Below are 26353 nucleotides of genomic sequence, written 5' to 3' on the forward strand. Positions count from 1 at the left end.
TTGGTGTCGTGAAGGACTTGGCAACAACGAATTTGGTCTTACAGGGGCATGTTAAAGATAAGACCAAACTATTTGTTAGAAAATTAGTTACTTAGAATAATCATTTATTTGTTTAGTTTGATAAACATGTGTTAGGTGGGTTGTTAATCAATTTGTTGGGTTGTTACTGTTACAACCTATTTATATTGGTAATCATCTAGGCCATTAATGCATCAGAGAGGATCCATCAATTGATTTAGTTTCTTTATATTATTCTACCGCATTTCTTCTTTTCTATTCTTAATTTTTTTTTATCAATCACACGCACCATAACAAGTGAGGCGATCTTTTGAGTGTGCCTACCACCATAACATTGTTTTCCTGTTTTGTGGTTTTCTTTACAGCTTGCTTTGCGGAGACGAAGAAATTTATGATCATTATAGATTAACGTGTTTTTTTTTTTTTTTTTTTTTTCTTTCTTCTCTTGAATAAACCCAAGTACCACACGAAGGAAGACACTTCAATTTAAAACTCTAATTAATTATTAAGAACGTTTATGTTCCAAAATTAAATGAATAAGGGTTAAGAATATTTGTCCAATGTTGAATTCGAACTTTTTTTAATATAATTTTAGAGCTCCGCTTACGCCTCTTTTGTAGCCCGACATCTTTTGGTTCGGTCTAGTACTGACAACTAATTTCGTCTTGTTCTAAACTAGTTCATCTAGTTCTTTCACTATTTGAAATTAATCTAGTTTACACTTTTTTGGAGCCACTATCTTTTGGTTTGGCCCAATTATGACTAAGCTCATACAGTTCTAAACTAGTTCATCTTATTCTTTAAAAATGTTGTCATCTATCAGTTATTGTCTGGTTTAGTCAAAAAATTTTAATTTTTTATATGCTATATTGAGTTTGTGCCACGTATTAGTAAAAAACTAGTACGTGTCAAAAGAGCATGGTAAAAATATTAACCAGTACAAATCAGAATACACCTAGTAATGTAGGTTTTTTGAGTTGGATTCAAGCCCTTTAACAAATGTTACAATTTCAATGTACAAATAATTTATTAGTCTTCATGTCGATACATTATATAATCATACAACTTGCACTTCCACTTTCACTTCATTTTTTTTTATGTTCTGCAAAGCCAAACAATAAATATATACATGTATCTTCCAAGCACGTACATGACCACTTACCCAGATTTTGTGCACACTCTTGCGTCCTTGTACACTTTCCCGGGCCTGCAATAATACCCTCTATCCGGGGCGCAATGCGCGTCCTCCGAGCATATACACAGCCCTTCTAACGCGCATCCTTGCTTGTATATGCTCGTCCTCCCCTTAATCCCGAGCACTTGATCCGTCCACTCGCTCGAGAACAGCCCCTGCGGATCATACTCGTTTTTCACCCTCAAAAACTCGCCGATCTTCGGGTACTTGGCGATCACGCCGTCGAACGCGATGTTCCGGTTCTTGCCCCAGTGCGGCATCCCGCCGTACTTGAAGAGCGCCATCTGCTCCACCTCCTCCAGCACGTCCTCGTAGAGCCGCGGCACTGCCGGGTCGTGGCTGCGGTAGTACGTGATGTCGAAGTCGAGGCAGTCGTCTTGCTTGCCCAGGTAGGCGGAGGAGGACTTGACGTAGCGCATGAGGATGCCGTTGTAGAGCTCGACGCCGCAGAAGGCCTCCGGGTTGAGGTCGCGGAGCTTCTGGACGTCTTGGATGAAGTCTTTGGCTTCGGACAGAGGGATGCTGACGGTGGTCTGGTGGAAGAACTCGCCCCTCACGCGCGGGTCCCACGGGCAGGCCGTCAGGAGGGCGTCGTCGGGGCCGTCGAGGCAGCCCCCCGAGGACTGGATTTTGTTCTGGAAGCCGACGACCGGGTAGCCCGTGAACAGCAGGCCGTTGTTGGTCAGGCCGTAGCCGTCAATGGCGATCGCCGACGTTGTCAGCCTCGAGTACTGGCACCTGCCGCCCGCGTTGCCCGTGGCTTCCAGGCCCTCCTCTTTCATCATGTCGTAATTGTAAGTGCATTAATTAGAACTATTAGTAGACATCAATGCCGTAAATAATTTTGACTTTATCATACATTTGGATTAGGCATTCGGGACACGGAACATAAAAAACGACATGACGTTAACTTTTAAAATGTTAGAACATGGATACAAATGAATACTGCTATTAAAATATATCTATACTATATATAAAAGCACATATTTTAAATTTCGACCCGTCGACAGACTTATTTTTTTGGCAAAAATTGAAAAAAAATTGATTCCTCTTTTGTTACATAAAATAAATAACAGAATTGAACAAACTTTTAATTCCTCTTTATTTCTAAAACAGAAAAAAAAAATTATGCTTATCTAAACTTTTGCCTACAACAGAAAAAAATATATGCTTATCTAAATTTTTACCAATTGAAAAATATCTACTGTAAATTTATATTTTAATTCAAAATTTGTTTAATTCTTTTTTATCTCTATCTATAATATAATATCTACACTATCTATACTATATATAAAATCACGTATTTTAAAATAGTAAAAAAATATACTTATCCAAATTTTTGCCAACCGAAAAATATCTACTATGAATTTATATTTTAATTAGAAATTTGTTTATTTTTTTTATCTCTAAAATAGAAAAAAAAATTATGCTTATCCAAATTCTTGCTTGACTATCTACTGTAAATCTATATTTCAATTCAAAATATAAAATTAATTTAAATTTTGGGACTATCAACATATTACAAAGGAAATAATTTAAAAGATAGATTAGTTGATAAATTTATAAATCATAATTTTGAATTAATATGATGTACAAATTTATAATCAATTTGTAAAATATTATGATAAATTGGTTAAAAATATTTGAAATAAAAATAAACGATCATAATCAATCTGTTAAAAAATAGTACTTTTATCCATCTATTTTATATTAAAATTTAAATTTGAGTTCAAATTATGAATTAAATTTAATTTTTAATTTTTGATATCAAATCTATTCATCTATTTTACATTAAAATTTAAATTTGAGTTTAAATCGTGAATTAAATTTAATTTTTAATTTTTGATAACAAAATTGAATTTAATTATATAATGGATCAAAATTAAATTTTAAATTTTAAAATAAATGTCAATTAAATTTTGATGCTTTTAGTTTAAAACACTTATTTAAATTTTAGATTTATTAGAAATTAAAAAATATATAAAAATATCTAATGTATATAAAAAAGAACATATTGTAGATATTTTCTAATAAAATATAACATATAAATTTACAAAATATTTTGATTCTAAATTCTTAAATCAATATAATTTATAATTTTTTATTAATTTAAAATAAATTAAAATAATTATTACGTGTATTTGTACGTACACTCGACTAGTGTATATATATATATATATATATATATATATATATATATAGAGTTGAGCTAGAATACTCTCAAAAGCACCAATGAGATAGTGCTTTTGAGTTTTTAACCATTGGATGGAGGAATGTAAGGTTGTGATGATGGTAGTAGGTGATGGTAGGTGGAATAGTTTTTGATCCAATGGCCATTAGTAATCAAGGAGTAGATCTACGAGCTAGAAACCTAAAAACACCAATGGGGTGATACTTTTAAAAGTATTCTAGTTCAATTATATATATATATATATATATATATATATATACGTATAATATATATATATAATTAGGCTAATATACTATCTATAGTACCGGAGCTTCGGTTCTATAGTCTTGTTTTTCATCTTGGGGTATTCAAATTAACGATCAACACTGTCAAAAACTAATCTAGGGTAATATTGAAGTTCTTAGGAATAAAATTTTAGTTTTTTTCGACATCGTTTACTTAGTAAATAAATTATTCAAATGGACGGTGAAAATTGAATAATCTTTAAAATTTGAGCATATGACTTTTAAAATTCAAGATCAAGAATGTTAACCTTAATCTAGATAGTTTAAAATATTTTCTATCAAAATTTGAAGAAATTTAGATTCTTCTGCACCGTTAAACTCCAAACTCGCTATAGTAGCCATTGAAAATTGACAATTTTGAAATGGTTTGATCATAAAGTAAACTATATTGAAAAATTATAAAATTTTATTTCTAAAATATTTAAATATTCTAGATCAGTTTTAACGGTGTGGATTATTGATTTGAACACCCTAAAATCGAAAACGAGACAATAGTACCGGACCTCCGGTACTATAGATAGTATAGGAGACTAGCTCTCTCTCTCTCTCTCTCTCTCTCTCTCTCTCTCTCTCTCTCTCTCTCTCTCTATATATATATATATATATATATATATATATATATATATATTTGTCTTGCTAAAATAAAGTTATATTTTCCATACGGATAAAAAGTAATAAATCTTTTATTTAATTCATATGTTTTAAAAAAAATATTTCTTCTCTATATATAATTTATTTATATTGTCCAAAATTTTTTTTATGTTTTCATCAAAAAATCAAAATGTTTCTCATCTTATATTATATATGCATAAAGAAAAATAAAAATCAAAATATTTTTTAGTGGAATGACTAATGGACTTGCATCGAATGTGTGTTCATAGTGTGTTTGTGTTGAACACGAGTCTGGCATGGATACGTCGGTGTCCGACAGGGGCATGCAAGACTTATAAAACTGTCAGTAATACATGGCATTTGGAAAATCTTTTGGAATGCTTAGAGGCTTTGTTATTGTTCAGCCAAAGGGACATTTGAGGTAAAATGCGCCAAGAATAGCACATGCAGTAGTTGTGCTTCGATCGCAAAAAATAGCAGTGGTTATGTTGGGAGGTTTTAGGTAATATTATTTTCATCATTTTAAGAGGATAAAAATGAAAAATATAATGAACATTTCAATGGAAAATGAATATATATAAGTAATAAAATGTTAACATAAATTGATAGCAAGATTTATAGGTTTTCTATATTTTTTTATAATTTTTGGTTCATATTTTATTATTTATATATTAGCGAGTAATTCGGCAAAATATTCGGGCAGCCAAAAACACTCATGAACTATTTGCAAGTTTTTCGAATTTTTTTTTTATTTTGTTACCACGGGGGAGTCCAAAAATAATCTTCCAAGTTTGAAGTGATTCACAGTTGAAGCTTTCTTATATATAACCTAGCAAGGAAGCAACACATTATTCCTACCTTCTTCTTCTTCTTGTTTTTTTTTGTTTTTGTTTTTGTTTTGGTTTAAGGGCCTGCTTGGTCTTACTTTTGGAAAAGTGATTTGATTTGGAAAAGTAATTTTGATTAAAAGTTATAGAGCGTTTTACTAAATTTAGATAAAAGCGATTTTTCTGAAGTAATTTTATAAAACTATTTGGCAAATTTTTTTTTATGTTTGTATAAATTAATATTTTTATTAAATTTTATTTTAAAATAATTTAAAATTTGAATTGAAATTAAAATTTTTAAATTTCAAAATTCTACAAAATTTAAAATTTAATATTTTAATTTAAAAAATAATTTAAAAGTTTAAAATTTTAAAATTTATAATTTGAATTGTTAATAATTTAAATTTTTAATCGACCATACCTAGAGCAAGTGGCAAAGGACTTGGTGGTTGGTACTCGAGGTTCCAAGTTCGAATCCTAGTTGATTCATATTTCCAGCTAAATTTATTTCATTTCAAAGCGGATAGCGTAATACCTATCTCTCAAAAAAAAAAAAAAAAAATTTAAAGTTTAAAATCTAAATTTTAAATTTTAGATTTGAAAAGTTGAATTTAAAAATTTAAATATAAATTTAAAATTTAAAAAATAAAATAAAATTTAAATTTAAACATTGAATCTAAAATTAAAATAAAAGTTTTAAGTTTGAGTCCAAAATCAGAATGTGATTTCAAGAAACAGCTTTTTTCTGTTTCTTATTTTGGGGCCTTCAAAATTAATTTTCTGATTCTGAAAAGCAAAATAAAATTTTCAATATCTATTGTCAAATGCTCTACTGGGCCCAAAAATAATTCTGAGAATAAAATCACTTTTAGAAAGCTAGGCCAACTAGGGCCTAACTATCTTACTGCATCTTGTTCTTTCGAACTTTAAAATATTATGTTTTTAACCAATCAAGGATAACTATGTTTAAAATAACTATTTTGCACTTATACTCTCTTTATCACTTTTGTTAAATTAGTAGATAATAATTTTTAAAAGAAATCAGAGAGTATATACTGAGCTGCCTTAATTCAGTTATCAAAGAATAAAACTTGATTGCGGCATTCCAGTTAGTCATCATGCTAATCTTAATTTGAAAGGGCAAAATAATCATTATACTAGCATATGATTGGATTTTACTAATTTAAATATATATTTATGAGCTTTTAAAGCTTACATTAGTTTGTATGATATTTTAAAACAACTAATACTGCATCCACAATTATTTTTAATTTGCTCGTAATCTTACAATCATTCTATCCAAAGGCCAAAATTTTTACATTAATCTTTTCACTCTTTTTTTTTTTTTTTCTTTTGTAAGTAGTAAAATACAAAATGAATTGTTTAAATTCTAGGGGAAAAGATTTAAACCCTTGGATGAAGGATTGTAATTCTACAATCCTTTTTGGCATTTCTCGTTTAATATTTGAAGGAATAATTACGTAATATTCCAACTTCGGAGGGATATTTAAGCAAGGTGGTTGGTTCGGGATAAAAATGCTAGAAAATAATTTTCTATCTTAAAAAACAAGCGAGGTGTTTGGTTAAGAAAAAAATTTCTAGAAAATAGTCTGCTATCTTAAAAAATAATTTCTATCTGTTTGGTTTTCAGAAAAAATAATTCTTTTGGAATGATTTTCTTTTCCAGATTTTATAGAAAGTTTTCCTTTCCATTTTCTGAATTTTTATTCGGAAAACTTTTCGTAACTTTTTTTGCCTTGGAGCGGGAAGCATTAAATATGGATTTACATTACATTTTTGAGCACATAAGACAATACCTGCTAATCTGTTGGCAAACAGTACCAATGTTGCCGTTGATCGAAACCCGATAAAATCAAAGACGCCGTTGCTGGACACATTGTTCGGTGTGCGATCGTCGATCCGGTAGAGAACTTTTCGCTGGCCCGGGTACCAGGCTATGTCGGCGAACTCATGCTGGCTGCCGAAGGGGACGGCCTGATCGGCTAAGTCCGCGTCGTCCTTCTCGGTGAAGGTTACTGATCTCTTGAACAATGGCTGCAGTTTGAACGTTACCTGAAAAGAGTAATCACTCCAATTTAAAACATTTCTTGGACATATTTTATTTGTTACTGTACTCCATTGTGAACTAACAATCACTGCTAAGTAGTTAGCAAGTGTAGAGTTACTATAATTTCGAAAGTATAAGAGAATTGATATTTCCTATTTTTTTGGCTTGAATTAATGAATATTGTAGGATCGGTATAATAGTGATTCCCCTTAAAATTGTGTGTTTCCCCTAAGTTAATATTAATCCAAATCTTAGAAATGATTAACGGGGTTGATCTAAGAACCAAAAAGTTGAAAGTACCAACTCCCTTATCCTTCCGAAAGTATAGTACCTCTATTCGATTAGCTATTATTCAATTCAGGTAAGAGAAATGCTAGGTTTATAATTTACTTTTGGATTATAAAACTAGCATTTCTCTTTCTCTTCACGCAGTATACTGTTCCATGCTTTATCATTTTCTTCCATTATTTACAATGTGCTATTTTCTTTTGGAAGATGACTAAAATATTTTTATTAACAATTTCCATATATAGTACAAGCAATACACTTTTTATTTAGATGCGAATAACTTTGTTAAAAAAAATATAGGTCGTGTCGGATCATTGACGCAAATTATTAATTTCAAAAGCTCAAGTCATTAAAATGATGCAACCAATTCGTTTAAAATGTACAGACACAATGTCCACGGGTCTTGATTATGACTTGGCCCAACCAGTCTCCCACCATAGGGTAGGATGCTGACTCAGTTAAGCTAACAGTTCTCTCCCCCAACACCTACATAAATTTGCAACATACGAGAATCTAACCCGTCACATCTAACTTTGATACCACTTGTCCGATCGTTAGTATTAACTATTAATTTTAAAAGCTTGAGCTGTTAAAAATTACATTAATTCACTTAAAACATACAAATACCATGCTCATGGATCTTAATTCTGACTCGGTCCATCTAGCCTCCCGCTACTACGAACATGACTCGACCCAACATGATATTCTGTCATTTCAAGTGTGACTCGGCCCAACTTAGCCTTCCGCCACAAAGCAGAATGCTGGCCTCTCTAAGCCAACAGGCTAGAAGTAGTATATAAATTTGACTTATTTTGAGAGAAAAAAAATCAAAGTAAATCCATTCAGAATTGATCTTAAACTTTGAGAGCTAAATGGTTGACCAAACTGATCCAACCTATTTCTCTTCATTGGAGACACTTTTCATTGTTTTGATATAAGTTATTCAAACTAATGAATTGAGAATTCTGTTGTACTAAAATTTAAAGTTTTTCTAGTTGCATGCCAATAGTTAATCATTAAAAACATAAGCAATATTATTTAATTTGATAAAACTATCATTAAACTTGCTGAAATTTCTACGATGACGCAACATTTTCTCAATACTTTTTATTTGATGCTAATCAATCATTGACGTTAGAGCAGGTGGTAGAACTTTGTTCAACTAGGGCAACTTGAAGGGTGGTTGCTCTACTAATTTAGTTTAGCTTTTAAATTTCATTAAAAATGATTTATAGCAAAAGCAACTATCCACAAATTATTCGACCTTCTAATTGATTGATTTGGTTATTTAGAATAAACTTATAATCGGACACTCACCAACTTACTATCGTTCAACTTATGATTGGATACTCACCAACCTATATATTATTGTTCATCACATTAGTGTACGAAACGAGATCTTTAGATGGCCAAGTCATCAGATTACAGCTTCTCTGATGCTGCAGTTAGGATTACTCTTCTATAAGTAACACTATACTTAACGAAAATCTTACAAACTTTGTACAAACTCATGGATTTTGATTGTTAGATTCATTCTTCAGTTTGTGAATTGTGAACATCCACTAACAATGTATTACTACCTAAACAAGCTTGTATAAAAATTTGTAAAATATTTTCAAGTAAAGAATTTTTATTGACATTCAAAACTTTTTATTTTGGCTAAGATGCATATTATCTTTTGAATGTATCATGTGTCGTACTTAACCCCTTCAATAGATTAGAAATATCTAAGCATGTATTTGGTTCGGATTATCCTGTCAATATTATAAACAATTCTGTCAGAATTACTGAGTTTGTTTTATCCAGTCTATAATGTGATTAATAATATAACATTACAAATAGAACAATATTACTCTATTAATATTACCGAGCAGGGGGGGCGGAGGGGAAGGGGTGGGTATATCGTATTACTAATAATAAGTAATATTGCATGTTATATAAAATTATAAATTTACCCCTCCATACCCTCCCCCTCTCCAAAACTCTTTCAATATGTCATTTATCTCTCTCTCTCTCTCTCTCTCTCTCTCTCTCTCTCTCTCTCGCACTAACCCTTCCACACTATCAATCTCGGCCAAATGTTTGCCATCGCTGCCACCTCAGCTGTCAAGGTCGCCATCGCCACCCTCTCCGCAGTCGCTCTGCCACCAACGTCACCGCGAAAGTCACTGTCGGATCATTGGCGCTAACTATTAATTCCGAAAGCTGGAGCTGTTAGAATACACAACCAATTCACTTAAAGCGTATAGATACAGCACCCACGGGTCTCGACTGTGACTTGGCCTAACTAGTCTCACGTCACTTCGAACATGACTCGGCCTACCCAGCCTCACGCCATTTCGAACATGACTTGACCCAACATTGTCTCTCGCCACAGAACAGCATGCTGGCCGGCCCATTTAAGAAAATAATCCCCCCTCCAGCATCTGCACACATTTGCAGCATGCGGAAATCGAACCCGTGACCACTAGCTCTGATACCACTTGTCGAATCGTTGGTGCTAACTATTAATCCCAAAAGTTCGAGCTGTTAGAAATACGCAATCAATTCACTTAAAGTGTACAGATACAGCGCCCACGGGTCTCGATTGTGACTCGGCCTATAACTAGTCTCGCGCCACTTCGAACATGACTCAGCCCACCCAGCCTCACGCCATTTTGAACATGACTCGATCCAACATAGCCTCTCACCACAGGACAGGATGCTGGCCCATTTAAGCCAACAGTCATCGTCGCCACCATCTCTCTGCCGCCGACACTGTCGCGAATGTCGTCGCTGATGAAGTCGCCGCCACCTCTTTGTTGCCGATATTCCGATTTACAAATGAAAATCCTAGTTTGTTGTTGTTGTTTTAATGTTTTGGTTTAGTTTTGGATCTATGTTATCTCTCATCTTATTCTTCTTTTCTTTCTTTTGATGTATATATATGGTCCTTTTTTAATTTATCCATATATAGTTTGAAATTAATTTTTGGCTTTATAAATTTTTCTACCATGTGTGATCCTTTTATTTATATTATTTATTAATAAAATTAATTCAAGTACAAATTGTATTAATTTATAGTTTAGTAAAAAAATTAAATATAACCACAAGGATAATTTGGAATAGATTGTACTTTACTATCAAGATTATTAAATTTTATAAATTGAATCAAACATAGTAATTCTATATATACTACAATTCAACATTATATTACTGTATTAAACCAAATACGGTAACGCATTATCAGTAGTAATCCGATTCAAAAATCTTAGATATCTAATTATATTGAAAAAAAACTACATAACATGAGTTAAACGCGCCCTTAGAAAATTATAATGCTAAAAAATTACTGAAATGATCAAAATATCCCTCTATTTAATTTATTCTATTCGTCCCTCTGTAAGACCACCTTCACCACCTCCTCCTATGTCGTTGTCATATCCTCTGCTATTGTGACTGCCGCTACCGCGACCAAATGCACCACCTCTTCATTCTCTGCCTCTTTTTTCTCATCGTCTACTATTACCTCTTACTTTTTTTCCCCTTCTCTTCTAAGTATTCTTCTGCTCTCATTGGTTCTTCACCTCTTTTATCTATAAAAAAACCACCATAAACTCCTCTATCTTCATCCCTTCATCCTTCTCTCATTCATTGTATTAAATTCCAAGTAGGAAATGTGAGAGAAAAGGAGCAAAAATATAGGTGAATTTGGAAAGTACGAAAGGCATTTTTGGCACTAAAAATAAGGTATTTGCAGAATTTCAATGGTAGACTGACAAAGGGTAAAATACTAATGGGCGTAAGTTTTGAGAAGGGTTAAGTGCATAAATATATTTATTTTAATCTGATCACACTACAACAGAATTAGGTTATATGAATACATGTTTGGGACACTTTTGAGTAAGTGTCCCATTTATGCTAAAATTTAAAAACACATCTACTAATGCCTAAATATAAAGCCCAATCCAACCAAAAATAAAAGATTACTCTACTCGACCCACCACACCCAGTCCATTTGGCCCGATTACAAACAGAAAAAAAGAAAAAGAAAAATCAATTACCATTTTTTCTTCTCTCTTCACTTAATTCACTGAAATTCTAGATGAAGAGCCTTTACTATCGTCATTCTCCGCCACCGCAGCCAACGAGATAGAGTTTCGACGGTTGTTATATGCTTAAATAAGTATTGGTAAATTAGCAGTACTCTTTTAGGTTATAGCGACACTCTTTAACTGTCACTATATACCTAGCGACCCCCACATATAGCAACACTCTTTAAAAGTGTCGGTAATTTTAGTTAGCAATACTTTTTTAACATGTATCTACATTTAAAAATGTTATTATAGATCATTTTTGTTGTAGTGTCAGTGGGAATTGCAATATGGGATAGATTCAGGGGGATGCTCTATACTTTGGCCTTTTATTTTGCAAATTGGTTAATGATTCTTGGTGGCTTATGTTAAGTCATATTTCGAGTGGATTCTGCGGTCAAACTTCAACCTTTTGAGGTTATTTGATGTTGAGCTCTATAGCCCAAGCTTGTTCTGGAGCCCATGCTAAAGTTTCGTATAATCCATATTATATAGGTGTTACTGGTTGAGCTGACACTTTAGCTCCGGAACCAAAGTTTTAGGCGTTGAATCCCAACATTTGGAAAAATTCCTAATTCCGTAGCCCACTGTTTTAGCTCCAGAGCCACAGATTTTGATGGACTTTCTGGCTGCATTTGGTTCGGATATAAGTAAGAGCCGCTATTTTCAGGAATAGGTGCAACTTCAGGTATAACAGAAATTAGATCAATTTTGCGTTTGGATAAAAATTAGGTTGCTCTTAGGAATAAAGTAAATAGTGTTTGGATGGTTAGATTGGAACAAGAGGAATAAGAGTTATAATTTGAAGTTAAAATTATATTATGTAATTAATTAACATCAAAATATTACTTAAAAATAAAAAATAAATTAATATTAATAAATTAATAAATAATATTAATAATTATTAATAATTAATTAATAAATAATAAATTAATAATATTGAATATCTAATTAATTAATAATAATAATAATAATTGATAATTATTAATAAAGAATAATAATTATTAATATTACATTAATTAATTATTAATAATAAATTAATAATAATATCGATTATCTAATTTTTATTAATAATAATATCGATTATCTAATTATTAATAATTAATTATAAATAATAAATTAATAATACTATCGATTATCTAATTATTAAGGATAATAACTATTAATAATTATTAATAAATAATAATAAATAATAATAGTTAATTATAAAAATAAATCAATTATAATAATTATCTAATTATTATTAATTAATTATAAATAATAAATTAATTAATTATTTAATTATTAAAGTAATAAATAATAATTTAAATATATTAATTAGATTAATTAATAATTTATTGCAATTAAAATTAAATTTAGATTTTAATTAACCTTATTCTCATCAAGGAGCAAGTTTGTTCCAGGAAAATGGTGGAACAGCAGTTCCAGCCTTATACCAGCTTATTCTTGAAATCCTGGAACTACTGTTCCCGGATACCAAACATCACGTTTGGAACAAAGGGAGGAACAAGGGCTTATTCCCTCCTTTGTTCCCGAACCAAACGCTACCTCTAGGCTTCGTTTGGTACGGGAATTAGTAGGAACTAGTTATTCCAGAGATAGATACAAGTATAGATTTTTGTAAGAATAAGGGTACGTATTTTTTTGTTTAGAAAAAAATGTGAGTATAAGCTGGAACTTGAAAATTTGTGTTTGGATGGTTATTCGGAATAAGAGAAATAGTTGATGGTTATAAATAGAAAATAATCATATTACCCCTATAATTGAATTTAAATTTTTAAATTTTAAACTTATAATTTTAAATTAAAAATTTTAACTTTTAAATTTTCAAATTTGAAATTAAAATTTAAAATTTAAATATTCAAATTTATAAATTTTAAATTTTAAATTTAAGACCAAATTTAAATTTGAAATATATAAAATATTAAATTTAAAATTTAAAAATTTACAATTTTAATTTTAAAATTATAAATTTTAAATTTTAAAAATTTAAATTTTATTTTAAAACAAAACTTTCTCTCTCTCTCTACCCAAGTGGGTGGGAACTATAGTTCCCACCTAACAAAATAGCGTTTGGGTATAAGATGGGGTATACGGCCCTTATACCCCATCTTGTACCCAATCCAAACAGAGTGTTAGAGTTTTAAAGCTTTATCGTAAAAACCTAGTTGAGAGAGACTAGAGAGAGCTGAGAGAGTTTTTTTTGTATCCAATCTACTCCTTATACTTTGTCCTGTGGAGTAATCGAAGAATGCATTGAGCAGATCTTGCCCGTGGACGTAGATCGGCATATCATTAGCTAAATGTAAATTTCTTTTGTTCTATGTTTTTATTACTTTCTTTATTCTCATGTTAATTTGTTTCTTGATTGTTATTGTCTATTTTCAACTATATAAGATCTGGTTTTCGCTACGCGCAAGTGCTGTGAGAGTTTAAGATGTGCTGAATAAGGTCTCGACTGGTTCCTTTAATTAGTTGGTATTGGCGGTGAAAATATGGCAGAAAATGCTACGGTGACAAAGTATTAGATTGCTCGGTTTGATGGAACTAACTTTATGTTGCAAAAGTTGAAAATAAAGTAGTGTTGATACAAATTGCCTTACAAGGAAAAGAGAATAAGCCAATAGGGATGACGAATAAGCAATTCGAAGATGAGGACACGATAACAATGTCAAATCTACAATTTGGCATTAAAAGATTTGGTAATTTTCAATGTGAAGAGCGAGATAATCACAACAAAAATTTGTGAGAAATTGAAGAATCTCACTGAAGAAAAATTGTTGAACAAAATCTTCTTGAGACGGCAATTATACAATCAAAAGATGAAGAATGGAGCACCAATATAAGAACATTTAAGTACGTTCAACTTTATTGTGAGAAATCTTGCTGCCCTTGACATGAGAATCGAGAAAAAGAGAAAGCAAGTATCTAACTTTGCTTTATACCAAAGTTTTGAATAATTTGAACATAAACTTGAACCATATGAAAACTTTTAAGATTAAGTCTATTGTTGTATCACTATGTACTAAGGAGATAAGCCACAAGTTTTTATTTAAGATTAGTTATTTAAAATTAATTCTAAAATTAGATTTTACACGTAAAAATAATAGCACTTACCGAAATATTCTTACTATTAAATCCATCAACTCTTATTTTATATTTTTATATAAGTACAAGATAGCATCGGTGATATAAATCCCGCGGCATCACGAGGGTTGTTTGCTACTTAAAAGTAAAAGTTCATTCTATGCCGCAATCACTTGCATGATTTAATTTGTACTATTATATTTGATACTCGATGCATGTGACACTTAGTGCTACAATCAGCTAGAAATTTCAATTTTATATAAATGAAGGATTAATTAAGATTATAATACCTCTCTTGTTAGATATATATCCTCCACATTATTCGTATCTGTTAGGAGATTTACGGTCCAATTAGAAGCCCAAGCACTTGATTCAAAAGGCTAAGCATGGTTTTTGTTATTCAACCATCCAGCTACTTTCTAACTTTGTTGTTTATTTTATATTACTCGTAGGTGAATTTCTAATAATATTTTATTAGAAAGCGTGGGCATGGAATATATGCACGTTACCTGCGAAATGATTCCAAGCACTCCAAGTGAGACCTTTGCTGCGTCCAAGTCCGGGTGGCCAGGCCCCAGCCGACGCACCTTGGCGTATCCCTCTGCGGCCGGCGCTGGTGCGACGATCCGCATCGCGACGACGTACTCGTGCACGGCGCTCCCCTTCCCCCGCAGGGAGCTGCCGTGCGCCCCCGTCGACAGCATTCCCCCGACCGTCAACCCCCACCAGTACGGCGCATACGGCAGCGCCATCCCCGCCTCCGCTGCTGCGCCGACCAGCTCCTTCAGCGTCACCCCTCCCTCCACCGTCATCTCCAAATTCGCTGGATCCACCGACACGATCCGATTCAGATACTGCGTACTTACGATCAGCCCATTATCGTCGTCGCCGTCTCCCGGGCATACCAGCTTGGGAATGCTGTGGGAGTACCGCGTCGCGACGCGCATCTTCTGCCCGGCGGCAGTGGCGTTGGCCACCGCTGCGATCAGCTCCTGCTCGCTGGCCGGATACGCGGCGGCGCCCGCGCGGCAGGTCGACCGGTCGGGGAACGTGCCGTAAGAGTTCGTCACGGTGCATCCCGAGGCAGACGTGCACGTCACCGGATTCGGCGGGGGGCTCGGAGTCGCGAAGGGGATTAAGACCCCTGAAATTATGAAGATGAGGAGGAGGGGAACGGTGACCGTTAGTGGCATTTTATGTATGTTGTTGGTGTTAGATAGTTTTTTGAGTTTTTGTGGAGTTTTTCGAGGTTTTTACTCGTCACGAGTGAAGCAGTGTGTGATCGAGGTGGCATCTATTTATTTATAATGATGAGGCAATAGTCGGTGTTTAATTTGCAGGTGTGTATATATTGTAGGTTTTACTGCGCTAATCCAACTCTCATTGGTGGCAAAAACAGCGGGAGGGGTCCACTCATTCGTAAGAATCACATGCACGGTAGTATATGTTGCGTGAACGACTCTAATACAGAGTGATATCGATTGGTAAACATAAAAATGAGCGAAAATTATCACAAATTACTTCCTTTATTATTATTATTAATTATTATTGAAAATTAAAAATAAATGCCTAAATTTTGAATGAACGAGTATAAGATTTATATATAAATTAAAATTAATATTTTTTGTTAAATTTCTTATTTGAATAAAAACTTTGATATCAAAAATAAATTGAAATTTTGAACCAGTAACACATATTACAGATTAAAGTTTTGATTTATTTTTAATGCCAAATTCATTGTTTTACAATTTTCACACTTTAATTTAATGTATATATTAATTTTAGTTTTCACAAATTTTTAGAGATAATTCTTTATGTACCCTTTTCCGGCCCATAATTATGTAGGAATTATCCATGTAAGATCATAATTAATATCAAAAATGCCGCTCAAATTTAGAATATAAATATATATAGGATAGGGCTACTATACTCGTATGAGTATAGAGTCCTTGATACTCATAAATTGTTTTTAATGATTGAGCTTTCGAATCGACGATCCACTCTGTTAAATATGATTTAGAGTATTTGAAACTTTTAAAAAATAAATTTCGTAATTTTTTGAAATTATTATAAAGTTCATCAAGCGGATATAAAATGAATGGTCAAAATCGAACGACGTCTTAAAAATGGATGATCGGATCCTTCAATTTAAGATCGGAGTTATTAATTTTTATCTATGTAGTGAATAAAATTTTCCATTAAAAATTCGACTAATTTCTATTCTTTTACACCAATAAACTAGCAAATATCTCATACCGGCCGTTAAAAATTATCAATTTTGTAACATTTTGATCGTAAGATAAATGATGTTGAAAAATTATAAAATTTGACTTCTAAATATTTTAAATGCTCGAGATAACGTTTAACGGTGTGGATCATCGATTCAAAACTCTATCATCAAAAACAACTTATGAGTATGAGGGCGATCGTACTTATAAGAGTACAGTAGTCGGACTATATATATATATATATATATATATATATATATATAGTGTGAGACTACTATGTTTTTGGAAGCACGGAGCCTTCCGTACTTCCAGGTTATTTTCGATGTTGCGACTTTTGAATCGTCGATCGGCTCCGTTGAACTTGATCTAGAGTATTTGAAGTACCTAGAAAATAAATTTTATGATTTTTCGATATCATTTGCCTAGTGATCAAAGGGGCTCAAAATCAATAATTTTAATGGCCGCAGTGAGCCGTTTGCAAGTTTAACAGTGTAGAAATATCCAAATCGCGTGAAATTTTGATAGAAAATTCTTTATACTATATAAAACAAGATTAATATCTTAGATCTAAAATTTTAATGTCATATTATCACGTTTTGTAAGATTTTTATTTTCAGCCGTTGATTTTGAGCCCTTTCGTTCACTAGGCAAATGATATCCGAAAAATTGCAAAAATTTATTTCTAGTACTTCACAATACTCTAGATCAAGTTTAATGGAGCTGATCGACAATTCGAAAGTCGCAACATCGAAAACGACCTGAAAGCACGGAAGGCGCTCGTACTTCCAGAAGCATTAGTAGCCTCACTCATCTCCTCTCTCTCTCTCTTCTTCTCTCTCTCTCTTCTCTCTCTCTCTTCATTCATATATATATATATAATAATATATATATAATGAGCTGAATACTATCGATAATAAATGGATTCCGTTGCCACCCATTTATTTTCGATATTGGAATCTCCAATCGACGATCGGCATCGTTGAATATTATCTATACGACTTGAAGTATCTAGAAACCAATTTCAAATCTTTTTTACATTATTAACTAATAATCAAAAGGTTTCAAAAAATTATAAATTTAATGGTGTCATATGAAGCGTTTTCTCATTTCACGATTAAAAGATATCCAAATCGATTGAATTTTGGTTAGAAAATTTTTAAACTATTTAGATATAGACATATGCTCTCGATCTTGAACAAGATTTCCTGTCATAACTTTTTAAAAAATATCATTTTCAGCCGTTCATTTTGTTTCCATTTGATGGATAAGAAAAAAATATCGAAAAAATATAAAATTTGGTTTCTAAATACTTCAAGTGTATAGATCAGATTCAACGGTGCCGATCGTTGATTTGAGCTTCATCATCGAAATAAATAGGTGGCAACGATCCCGTTTGCTACCAATAGTATTCTAGCTCAACTCTCTCTCTCTCTCTCTCTCTCTCTCTCTCTCTCTCTCTCTCTCTCTCTCTCTCTCTATATATATATATATATATATATATATATATATATAGGGTTTTGCTAGAATACTATCAGTAGTAAACAGCTCAGTTTATTACCGATTTGTTTTCTATGATAGAGCTTCCAAATTGATGATCGGCACCGTTAAACATGATCTAAACTATTTAAACTATCTGGAAATCAAATTTCACATATTTTCGATATTGTTCTCTTGTCCATCAAGTGAACAGAAGAATGAATGGCTGGAAATGAATATCCTTTAAAAAGTGATTATACAATTTTTATATTTGAGATCTAGAGTCAGATCTTATTTTAAATAGTTTAAAGAATTTTTTAACAAAAATTTAGTTGATTTGAACTCTGCTATATACTATTGATAATACGGAGGTCTCCGTGCTACCAAGTTGTTTTCGATGGTGCGGCTTTCAAATCAATGATCGGCTCCGATAGACTTAATCTACACTGTTGAAAATATTTGGAAACTAAATTTTATAATTTTTTGACATTATTTGGCTAGGAATCAAAAGGTATTGACAATTTTAATGGCCGATGTGATGCATTTGTGAATTTAATAGTGTAAAATAATTCAAATCTGATGAAATTTTTATAAATTTTTTTTTTAATATTAAAAGTAAGATCAGTATCTTTGATTTTAAATTCAAGTATTTTATCATTACTTTTTATAAAATTTTTATTTTCAACCATTCATTTTTAAACCACTCATTTGATAGGTAAATGATGTCGAAAAATTATAAAATTTAGTTTTCAAATACTTTCAATAGTGTAGATGAAGTCTAACGGAACCGATCATTGATATAGAACCCGCATCATCAAAAATAACTTGATAGCACAGGAAGGCTTCCATGCTCCTAATAGTATACTGGCCGGATTTTATANTACCAAGTCATTGGTACTTGTAAGTTTTCGACCCTTGGATTAAGGAATGTGCGGTTAGGATGATGTGGGCCCCCTGGGTTGAGTGGGTGGTTGGTTTAATACTATGATCTAACGGGTGAAAATCTACAAGCACCAATAACTTGGTACTTTTAAAAGCATAGGAGCTCAATTTTATATATATATATATATATATATAGAATTAGGCTGGAATACTATTAATAGTAAAACACTATTTTTGCTATCAAGTTTTTAACCCTTGGATCAAAAATTGTAAGGTCAGGATGATATTAGTCGGTTAGAGTTGAGTGGTCCCCCTAGGGTTGAGTGGTCCCTACTGGGTTATAGTAGTTAATCCAATGGTTAGAAATAATAAAAAAAGTTGATCCAAAGGCTAAAAAACTGGTAGCAACAATGGAATTTTGCTACTAATAGTAGCCCAGTCCAACTCTCTCTCTCTCTCTCTCTCTCTCTCTATATATATATATATATATATAGTTTGGCTGGTATACTATCAATAGCACCAAACGTTTGGTGCTATCAAGTTTTCCACCGTTTGATTTACCCTTTGACTATTTTTTACCATTAGATTATACTATTAAACCAATAACTCACTCAACCCTAGGGGGCCTACATCATTCTAACCGTATATTTTTTTCATCCAAGAGCCGAATACCTAATTATGATATTATGCACGGTTAAGATGATGTGGGCCCCCTAGGGTTGAGTAAGTTGTTGGTTGAATAGTATAATCTAACGGTTGAAAATAGTCAAAGCATTAAATCTGACGATAGAAAAACTCGGTAGCACCAAGTGCTTGGTGGTATCAATAGTATCCAGCTGAACTCTATATATATAGAGAAAGAGAGAGAGCAATGCTTGAATACACCATAAGTATTAAGATGAAACTCTTAATTAGTAAAGGTTATAATTGTATTTTACATAAAGTAACCTATAGAATAGGTTACCGATTTGAATTAGTTAATATGACAATATGAGAAAAAAATTAGTAGTATGCAAATTTGATAGCATCCTATAATATTAAGTATCTTATTTAGTTTTGTTACTTACCAAATTTAAAATAAAACTTTCAGTTCAAATTTAAAATTTTAATTTCAAAATTTATATTAAACTTTTAAATTTTGAATCAACATTGCACTTTTAATCTGAAAGCCAAATTTTAATTTTTGATTTAAATTACAATTTTAAATTTGAACTGAAAGTTTTATTTTAAATTTGTGCTTTATATTTAAAAGTTGAATTTGATTTATAATTAAGTTTTTTATGTTGTTTGGTATTTAAATTTACAGTTTAGTTGTAATTTGATTTCCAACTATTGTTGTAGGTATTTGAGAAGGTTATAGTATTCTTAGTCGGATAAAACAAGTTTTGTACACCAAAATATTTTTCTAAGACCAAAATACCATTTAAATAGGTTTCTGGTGAATAGTACCTATGCCAGAATAGTAGGTCGCCTTTAGAATCATATTACATCTCAACCATCTATTTAAAAAAATAAATGGTCAAGATTTACATGGTGTATTGAAATATTACTCATATATATATATATAGTGAGGCTACTATGCTTCTGGAAGCACGGAGCCTTCCGTGCTTCCAGGTCGTTTTCGATGTTACGACTTTCGAATCGTCGATCGGCTCCGTTAAACTTGATCTAGAGTATTTGAAGTACCTAGAAAATAAATTTTATGATTTTTCGATATCATTTGCCTAGTCATTGAAGGAGCTCAAAATCAATNCTGTGAGAAATTGACAGAGATATATGGATCGCTGGGGTGTATATCGTTGTGAAAAATTTTCACAGCCATTAAAATCGATCGTCGTGAAAAAACTATATATGGATATAAATTTTCACAGCGATATCTGGCAAAAATAACATCACATATATATTTTATAGCGAAATGAAGACACAATCTTCAACAACAGTTGGTATCCCGAAAGCGAAAGACTCGTAAATATAGAGTAGAACGATGGAACCTTGAGCCACATCGACGAAATCCTGTTTTTTTTTTTGACTTGGACGGGTCTCAGGTATCTAGACATTTGATTTCGTCCAAGGAAAAAAAAAAAGTTAATTATACAAAATATAAAAATAAAAATAATTACTTGCCAATCATTAATAATAATAAAGATATTTTAATAATAAAATAGGAAAGTTTTATGAAAAAATAGTAGAGGGTGAAAAGAGTAAACGAGGATTTCAAATCAAACTATAACTGCACTTAGAGTGATCTTACCTCAACTCTTTTTTATATATCCCTATATAAAAACGCAAAAAGCTAAATTGGCATCTTTTATATAGTATTGACTGATTGGCGTTATACGCCTTATGTTATAATACATACCTTTGTTTGTCTTATAAAAACGTAGCAGCAAAGAGTGATATGCATTGCGTTAGAAAGGCGTTAGGGTTTGCTTCGAATTCAATCCCTGTGTTTTTCATGAAACTAATAACCAGAAAAGTTTATTTTGTAAGATGGTAGTAGTTATAAAAAATAAACGGGAATTCAATTCCTATTTTTTCCATAAAATTAAAAAAAATTGAGACTCTCTATAAATTGAATACAAATTGGGTCTAATTAAATTACCCACCATTGACATCCTCATAAAACCTTATTATCTTTTTATATATTCTCCATATAATTTTTCTTTTTTTTTTCATCCTTATTTACATTATAAAAGCTTCAAAAGTCTCTATATATCTATTAATAAGAAAGAATTTAAAACGATTTTACGACCAACTGGAAAAGTTTTCTCTCCAAAGCTCCTTTGTCAAAATCTGAAAAAAAATTATTGAGAGTTGAACCACAATTATTGAACATCGATAATAAAGTCAGTAATGTCAACCAATACGTCACGGAAAGTAAACCAATTTATTTAAAATATGTATGGCTAGCAAGGATCTCGTTTAACGTTTACCGAACTATCAACTATAGGCTCTGAGTTCAAGCTTAAGATCAACTAAGTGTAAAGATCGATTCAAATAAAGATTTACTTTATTTGCTTTGTCTATCATAGATAGAGAATTTTTTTTTTTTTTTTTTTATGTACGACCATATATTCTTACACTAATCAGTTCAGTTGGAATTGTTTAAGAAAAGTTTAAAAATCACTTTATTAATTCTTAAACAAAACAACCGGTTAAACACCTCTTTATTATTTGTAAATTTGTTGTGCTTGCTCGATGTTCCATGTATTTAATCGAGAAGCCATTGATGTGGAAAGAGTTTGGATACCATGGATAGTCTTATCCTATACTTTTCATGATAAATACTCTAAAGTTAGTCTTCACATACTAAACGTGGGAAAATAAATTCTTAAATGTTTTAAGAAATTTGAACATTATAAATATTTAAAAAAAAAAAACTGTTCTTTCTCTCTTTAAAACCAAAAACTTACTTTTCTTACATTCTAAATGTAGGGATTGTAACGAAAAAATAAATAGTTTCTTTTCACGGATAGAGAGTATATTGGGTAAAGAAAACAACTTGAGAGACAATCTTTCTGATCAATTGGAAGAAAAAAAAAAAAAAAATTAACCCGATATTTTCTCTTTACGCCAACCACGCCTAGTATCGGGTAAAGAACTCCTGGGTGATTGGTTATTCTACCAAGAGGGACACTCTTATGAGTTTTTGGGTTCGGTGTTTTTTATATAAACCCACAGACGCTTCCCGGAGGGATAATCTTTCGCATGCTTATTAGGTTCGGTGTCTTTAATAAACCCGTAGAGGCTTCTTTTAGTATATATATATATATATATCTCTCTCTCTCTCTCTCTCTCTCTCCGACGACAACTAAACCTAGTATAATAAGTTGGTTAGTGGATGAGTTGGGATCTCCTAGTGATAGTAAGATTGATTCCTGGTGATAGTAGGATTGGGGTATAAGTAAGTAGGTTGCCGGCTTTTGAATATTCATGTTTCTCGAGATATGAGTATTCTCATATCATCGAGATCGTATGTATAATATATAAATAATATATACTAAAATTTTGACAACAGGATTTAAATAGCCGCTTGACCGTATACCGTCGAACATACAGTTAGGTAGAATTATTATGTTCAATTAATATAGAACCCGATTAAATGATATAAGCATGAAACAATTATTTATTAACAAAAAAGAAAAAAAGGAAAGTAAGATAATAATACATAGAACATATCATGCGTTATCAATAATCCAATTTAAGAAAAAGAAGGGGTTAATGCAACAGTTCTAAGTCAATAATTTTAACAAAATTACGGGTAAATGATTGAAAATAAAGTTCGTAAATTTTGTACCCGAACCCTGTTGCTTAGAGTAATTCGTTCCTTTCCACAGGCAAAGATAGGTAGAAAAGCGGTATTTGCCATTACTTACTACCTATGTAGAAAATAAAGTGACATTTTTTAAAATTTCCAATTTTTAATGTAATTCACAATAAAATTTTTAATGTATATCAAAATCATAAGTAAGAGAGGGAATTATTCCATGATTTTAATGTAACATTAGGAGACAAGGTATCAAATGTGTAAATAATATTTATTTATTTATTATTATTATTCATACAGTATACAAAATGACATTTTGAGATATATTCCTAAGAAGTTAGAGGAACATAGATATGATAAATTTCTAGAAAAGTACTTTACGAAAGGTCGGTATATCGTAATAATACCTGTTAATTAAGGGATGGTTTAAATCGTTTAAACTGCACCTCCAAGAAACTAGTTCTTAATAAAATTAGTCAATGAATTAACCATAAGATAGAGTAAGTTAAACGAACCATTAGACTCTATTCTGTGTTCACATGGCTAAAAGATAACGTAATTAACGTTGAAAAAACACTAGGTAAATAACAATAATATTATAATAATAATAAGAGACAATAAGGTAACAACTGAGAAATTAAACTAAACAATGAATACATATAAAGAGAGATATATATATTTGTACCTTTTATTATCAACTTATAGATATAAAAATCCATGCATGGTACATTAATGATGAGGTAAAGTGGTTAATATAATAAAATGTATAAACATGAGAAAATCCTTATTTGAATACACTTCACTGTATATAGATTGCTGAATAATCTCATACATTAATTTAAAACTAAAATTTGGCTCGTTCTACAATAGTTTACCACGTCAAAAGTATATTAAAACATCGAAATCGTAACATTTTTTTTAGGTTTATTTAACAATTCCTAAAAAAAAAAATTTTTTTTAATTTATCCATTATTATACAATTTTTTATATCAAATTTTTCTAAAACTTTTAATCGTATTATAGGGTAATCTAATTAGAATATCATCTAAGAGTTGAGGTTCTAAGCAAAAAAAAAAAAGAGAGAAAAATAAGTTCTTAAAATATTTTTATTATAATTTTTGATCCACATCGACGAGACACGTAAATGTGCCCAATGAATCATCACACAGGTATTTCAAGTGCGGTTGTTGGACTCATCAAGAACCACCAAGATATAACCTATAATATATATATTTTGTCAGCTACGGATGTAATAATTAACTCTTTAATAACGCACGAGAACCAAGGGGTTGTAATGAGCACATGGTGGGCACCTGGTGAAGAATCATTGAAGTGTGAGGTTCAAATTTTTCAAAATTAATAAAAATTCGGCATCATTACTTCATCTAAGAGATGCCATTTATAAACCCCCCAGGTATTGACTGCACCACCTGGGACAGGAAGGCAGCCACTCGGCACCTTTATTCCTACTTTATAAAGTTTGAATTTTAATATTAAATTTGAAATTAAACTTAGGTATTTATATTAAATTCAAAATTTACTTTAAACTTATTTTGAAATACATTTAATTTTAAATTAAATTTAAGTTTAAGTATTCAATCTAAGCTTTATGAACTAATTTAAAATTAAAAATTAAATTCAAATTTAATTTTAATTTTTAATTTTTAAATTAAAGATTCAAATTTGAGTATAAAATTAATTTTTCAACTTTTTTTTTTTAAATTAGGCTTATTTATAGGTAAGGCATGCCAAAGTTGAAGGTAAGACCGGAGGATCCGGCCTAACTTTTTTGTCCACTAATCCTTTAAGAGTAAGGTGAGCCTTTAGCCTTAGCCTTACTCTGAGGGCACATAGTTTGTGGGTGTTTGCCTAAACGGGTAAAGCTAGCTAAGGCTAAGGTACCACTTTTTTTCGCTTGGTTTGTATGGCATTCGAATGCGTTATACGTGCTTGTTAATTACTCTAATCAGTTTTAGTGCCTCTTACGTAACACATTTTACTTATGAATGTTTTTTTATAAATTCCAACTACCCGGTGATCAATTGGTGTTCTTTGGATTAGAACACCCGGTACCTCCTCGTGTAGTGTCGGTATTTTTACACTCTTTAATAATGAACGTGGGTCACGTAAGTATACAGATCACGTGACGCGTAATAAATTTACAGGACCGTGTACGTTATTTAATATAGGACTAAATCTTTTTATATCTATTTTTGTATAACTTAATAAGACTTAATTCTTGATAAAACTTAACCGATAGATTAGAAAGCTTTAAACTAACATGATAGGTTTAAGAAGTTAAATAAACTGAATTCAGTTGGTTGGCATAAATCAAATTGTTTAAATATCAGCATTTTTTAATGTATTCTATAGCATTGATTCGGACACTTCTATTTGTCGCATTATTTTTAAAATTCAGTTTCATAGTAACCGACTAAATTTAGTAGTCTACTTAATGGTTCAACCTATCATTTTAATTTTAAAACTTTCTAACACATCAATTAAGTTTTACTAGGTATCAAGTGTGCTTAAGTTATGCATAAATCCTTCTTATATATTATTTTATAATGGTTACCACATATGCTCTATACATGTGCTCCACGTGCGTTATTAAAGAGTTCTTTTCACCTATAAAACAACGGACATGTTTCCCTGTTCTCATTATTGATCCAGGTTTTGGATTAGGTGTTGAAAATTAGTGTGTGTGTAGGGACAAAAAAAAAAAAAAAAAAATAGAGTTAAATAGTTGGATTAGTTAATGATGATGATAATTTCGTTATTTTGGGGTGTTTTTACAATTAGGTAACTGGTTAGTTTTCGGTTGTTTTTTCGTACATTTTTCCTTTAAAAAATTTGT

At 31.3% G+C, this 26353-nt stretch overlaps 1 protein-coding gene across 1 annotated transcript; it reads right to left on the reverse strand.

Annotated features, from left to right (window-relative positions):
• LOC109712410 (L-gulonolactone oxidase 2-like) lies at positions 1019-15934 on the reverse strand. Its single transcript, XM_020235965.1, has 3 exons — positions 15153-15934; positions 6945-7200; positions 1019-1988 (listed from the first exon to the last, which is right to left on the reverse strand). Exons 1-3 carry the CDS (start codon positions 15834-15836, stop codon positions 1177-1179), a joined length of 1752 nt encoding a protein of 583 aa, XP_020091554.1. The 5' UTR covers positions 15837-15934; the 3' UTR covers positions 1019-1176.

The sequence above is a fragment of the Ananas comosus genome, linkage group 7 (genome assembly GCF_001540865.1).
Source record: "Ananas comosus cultivar F153 linkage group 7, ASM154086v1, whole genome shotgun sequence".
Classification (NCBI taxonomy): Eukaryota; Viridiplantae; Streptophyta; class Magnoliopsida; order Poales; family Bromeliaceae; genus Ananas; species Ananas comosus.

Excerpts from the sequence above, each read along its gene's own strand:
- LOC109712410 (XM_020235965.1), bottom strand. The coding sequence starts at position 15,836 with ATGCCACTAACGGTCACCGTTCCCCTCCTCCTCATCTTCATAATTTCA. Across the intron at positions 7,201-15,152 it reads TGCTTGGAATCATTTCGCAG|GTAACGTTCAAACTGCAGCC; the intron begins GTAACGTGCATA and ends TACTCTTTTCAG. Across the intron at positions 1,989-6,944 it reads GTTTGCCAACAGATTAGCAG|AGGAGGGCCTGGAAGCCACG; the intron begins GTATTGTCTTAT and ends ACATGATGAAAG.